The sequence below is a fragment of the Drosophila willistoni genome (assembly GCF_018902025.1).
Source record: "Drosophila willistoni isolate 14030-0811.24 chromosome XR unlocalized genomic scaffold, UCI_dwil_1.1 Seg106, whole genome shotgun sequence".
In the NCBI taxonomy this organism is placed as follows: Eukaryota; Metazoa; Arthropoda; class Insecta; order Diptera; family Drosophilidae; genus Drosophila; species Drosophila willistoni.
In genome coordinates this window covers 1,164,877-1,169,544 of record NW_025814055.1, presented here as the reverse complement: position 1 = coordinate 1,169,544, position 4,668 = coordinate 1,164,877, and the positions used below count along the sequence as shown (strand labels likewise).

The following is a 4,668-nucleotide window of genomic DNA, read 5'->3' as shown; positions in this document are numbered from 1 at the left end:
AGATCTGGCTGGAAAAAAGCTGAAATGACATCAGTGGTGCCTACCCCTGTTCTAGACCAGATTTTTTTTTGATATTTAAATAACTTGTATAGTAGGTAGAAAGAATTGCAGAATCCATTGCGCAAAACTGCGAACATTAAATTTTTTTTTTGTAAAATTTGCTACCTACCATGCATTTTTAGCCATAGAAGATCTCCTTCGTATAAAAAGTTATCCAAACAATATAGAAGTAAAGGAAATAGTTGAGTTTCTGAACAACAATTAGGTCGGAATTATTATTTTTCACTTACAGTTTAATTTTTTATTCGTTTCTTCACATTCGATTCGCGCAGTGTAAAGCAGCTTATGCACACAATCAAGCGCACGCATACATTGACAGTTTGAGCTGGCTCTCTTTGTGCCTACCCCTGTTCTAGACTATTCGGCTTTTGCCGAAGTTCTCTGGGGTTCCAGGCTCAGGCTCCAGGCTATTCGATCAGACTAAAATTTTGGGATCAGAGGTTTTATATCCAATACTATTATATTGGTCAATTTCATGGAGATACTCCAATTTCTGCAAAATTGTTTCTTCTAGAACTATATGATATAGTAGTCCGATCCTGATGTTTCTTACCCGGGTAATAAAATGCCACAAAAAACAATTTCATCATGATAGCTCTTATGATGGCTGAATAAAACGCATACGCACCGACGGACGGACGGACGGACAGACGGAGACGGCTATATCGACTCAGCTTCTTATGCTAATCAAGAATATATATACTTTATGGGGTCGGCAACGTCTCCTTCTGTGCGTTACAAACATCTGACCAATTTTATAATACCCTCTGCAAGGGTTTGAAAATGACCGTGCCTAGCTCCCATAAGAACGATTGAATTCGAGCAATGACGTAGTAAGCTATTGGCAGCGCTGTCTGCAGCGTTTGAGCAGAGCATATTTATATTGACCCTAACTTGTGTTGTATATATCCGATTTTATCAAATTTGAGAAAATTATGTTTTATATTAGAAACTATAAAATTTCATGGGGCTACTTCAACTCCTCTATATATTTTCTGTATATCACTACATGATATGTATATGAATTCGACAATAGCTCAGAAAACACCGAAGTTATTGAGAAAATTCACTGTTCGTGACTTTGCCGTTTGATCAAGAATATATATACTTTATATGGTCGGAGATACTTCCTTCTATGCGTTGCACACTTCTGACCAATATTAATATACCCTTTTTGCAATGGTATAAAAAGTATAAGGTGGGCCAAAAGAAGTCATCCGGGCCAAAAGAAGTCATCCGATGTTTTTTGGCTCTCATTTTTTTCTAAATAAAGAAACTTTTATTCTGTTTTTAAATTATGTGTATTTGACCAATAAATTTCTTAATTTAAAAACACAATCAAAGTTTTATAGCCTTGCAGAGAGTATTATAAAATTGGGCAGATGTTTATAACGCACAGAAGGAGACGTTTCCGTACCCCTAAGGTATATATATTCTTGATCAGCATGAGACGCTAAGTCGATGTCCGTCTGTCCGTCCGTCCGTCCGTCTGTGCAAATCAACTTCACGCCGCCATCTTAAGAGCTATCGGGACGAAACTGCTTATAGCCCGGATAAAGTTTGAAAATGGTCAGGATCGGGCCACTATAGCATATTTCAAGCTGTTCTAAAGTGGGTGAGATATAAGACTTAATAGACTTAACCAATGTCTATGGATAGTCCTATCATTACAAAGGACGGTTTCGTTGGATTTAAATAAGTGTGGTACTGATGCATTGAAGTCACTGGTAACTACTACAATCTAATCGTGTGAGGAAACACAAAAAGCGCCGACCGGTCGGCTACGCCTAAAATCTACTATTAAATCTATCATTCAGGTACACGCCGGAAATCATTGCTAGCCTCGATCTCATTACGGCACTTGCCCTGGAGCTGATAAAGCCGCAAACTGATTTCTCTCTGCTGACCGCTAAGCAAGCGACGTGACAAATCCTGCTCCAAGTCATACGGTAGGCCCAAGTCGACCAACTCGTCAACCTTATCCTGAGTAAAGGTGCGTTTCTCCTCCATTATCAATTCTGCGTATTTCTCATATATTTCCAAATACTGTTCGGCATCGTTTTTGTTGCCGAAACGCCGAAGCTCCATGAAACGGGCCAACAGTTTGGTGTCCGGTACATCCAATAAAGTTTCACTAACAATTGTGAGTGTGTAAATGCGATGAACCTCCTCCACTGTCATATCAGAGCATCCGCAGAAGCACTTGATTAGCCTCACGGTCTTGTTCTTAGCCGCCATAGTAATAATAAGTCCCCAGTTTTCTTCCTTTAGCTACTTTATAAATCATGTTTATCTGTAATCAGATTTGGAGGAGTTCCTCAAGGGCTTCCTTGCTGTTCACCCGCCATTTTCTATTCTAAGCTGACTGCGGACCACCGGTTATCATCAGGTTGCGAAGTCTGGCCGTTTTTGAGACATTTTCCAGGCTCGAACAAAAGTCTTGCCAGGACTTTCGTTTTGCTGAGCGTATCTTCTTCTTAAATAGACGAAAAATATTCTTATATTCTCACCAAAAAATGTCAAGATCGTCTTGTTTGGCTAACTCAAACATTTCCTGGAGTTCTCTCAGGGTTCTCAGAAGTTCCGGATTCCACCTAGCTGGCTTGCTTTTCGCTTCCTGGGCTTTGTCTAACTGCGTGCCTTATGGTAGGCATCTGTCAGACAGTGTGTCAAGAGCTGTTTCCACTTCCTCTTCGGAATACTTCTACTGAGGGGCACGAGTTTCCCCAGTACCACTGTTTGAAATCGGTCCCAGTTCGTGTTACTGCAAATGTTTGAAATCGCGTTAGTTAGTGTTAGGTCTATATAAGTTGGCTCATTCCCTACTTTAGCTACAAGGATAAAAGGATAGTTAAAAGTATAAAATCTGCGAGTGACTCATCCCTTGTGTTGTGGTTTGGGCAGACTCAGAGGGTGTGGTTGGAGTTCGCATCTGTATTGATGATCAAGGGCTGCTCCTCGGCTACCGCCGACTGGACCAGTTTTTTTTTTCGGTGGCGCCCCTCTGTCGTATGCCATGTAGCTGGATGCCACGCGAATGCGGTGGCTGGTGCCTTCAATTGCTACAACTGTGAGGTCATCGGTGCTTTTTTGAGAAATTATATAAGCATGTAGTCCTTTGCGTACCATGACGGCCGTTCTGGTTCTTCTTACTGTGGTGTGGTATAAGAGATAAAAGATGATCTCAGCCCGGAAACCGTGTTGCCTGACGGTTTCTGGACTAGAGCGACGTCGCTGGCATCCTCCTCCAGGGTTATAAGAAGTTTCACCGAAGCCACTTTGCTCTCATCAGCGTTGAGTTGAAGAACTCTTAGCTCCATGGCTCCAGTCTGATGTTGACACATCAACATTCTGATACCTTAATAGTTGCAGTGCCTGCTCCTTCGATACGGCCCGCGGAAGAAGGACCTTGGCCTTTGGTACGGACGGACTACTAGTTTTGTCCACTACCTTCAGCTTGGCCCGTTTTCATACAACCTCCAGGCTAGGGAGATCCAGAAAAGAATCATCTTTACACTTTGGGATTTAGATCCCATTATACGGCGTGGCGTTCCCGTGGTTTCCATCCCCATGAAAATAGCGTGCGAGCAAGGTGGTTAGACGTCATTTGATCGTGGCAATCATCGACCGTAGCTATGCAAACAGGAGAATGATGGCTGACCAGTAGCCACAGGTAGAGCTGAAGCTGGGGGTCGCCATACTCAAGAGATGGCCTCTTGCTGTTTCAGCGGAGCGCTACCGCTTTTTTTACTAGCCTCAACCATTCTTATATTCTTAAGACTCTAACCTTCCAAAAGGTTAATTTATTGCATTACACAACCCTGTTGTCCTAAAAACTGTCGAAATAAGTGGTATCGATAATAGATTCTGCTGATTTATCAATAGATACCATTGAGTCAAAAAATTGTTCCAAAAATAATATGTCAGTGTTTTCCATGACACCATTTCATTTTTATACCATACACCCATAGGGTGAAATGGTATATTAAAGTCGCCAAAATGTATGTAACAGGCAGAAGGAAGCATCTCCGACCCCACATATTCTTTATCAGGATCAACAACCGAGTCGATCTAGCCATGTCCGTCTGTCCGTCCGTCCGTCCGTCCGTCCGTCCGTCCGTCCGTCCGTGTTCATACGGACAACAGATCTCGGAGACTGTAAGAGCTAGAGCCACCAAATTTGGTATGCAGTCTCGTGTAGTATGTACAGTTATCGAGTTTGTTTCAAATTTTTGCCACGCCCCCTTCCGCCCCCGAAATTTACAAAAAACAGATTTTCTTAAAAACTATGTAAGCTACCGACATTAAATTTGGTATGTATGTATGTTTAATAGACGCGCAGACATTGACTATTTAAAAATTTTGCCACGCCCATTTCCGCCCCCGATAATTAAACAAAACTGATTTTCTCGAAAACTAACAAAGCTAAAGTCACCAAATTTAGTATGTATACTGGCTTAGTCTGCGCGCAGAATATATATATCTTAATATGTTGCCACGCCCACTTCCGCCTCCATAATTTAGAAAAAACCGATTGGCTCTTGCAATTTTTTGACCATCGCGATCAAATTTGGCAGACTAATAAATCTTATCTTTTTCTATCAAACT

The 4,668-nt window shown here is 41.7% G+C and overlaps 1 protein-coding gene across 1 annotated transcript; it reads right to left on the bottom strand.

The window, feature by feature from the left end:
• Positions 1-1,855: 1,855 nt before the first annotated feature.
• On the bottom strand, positions 1,856-3,410 carry LOC6648852. The gene is made up of 3 exons (XM_047011798.1): positions 3,214-3,410; positions 3,034-3,145; positions 1,856-2,331 (listed from the first exon to the last, which is right to left on the bottom strand). The coding sequence occupies exons 1-3, from the start codon at positions 3,408-3,410 to the stop codon at positions 1,870-1,872; spliced, it is 771 nt and encodes a 256-aa protein (XP_046867754.1). The 3' UTR covers positions 1,856-1,869.
• Between the last annotated feature and the right edge of the window lie 1,258 nt (positions 3,411-4,668).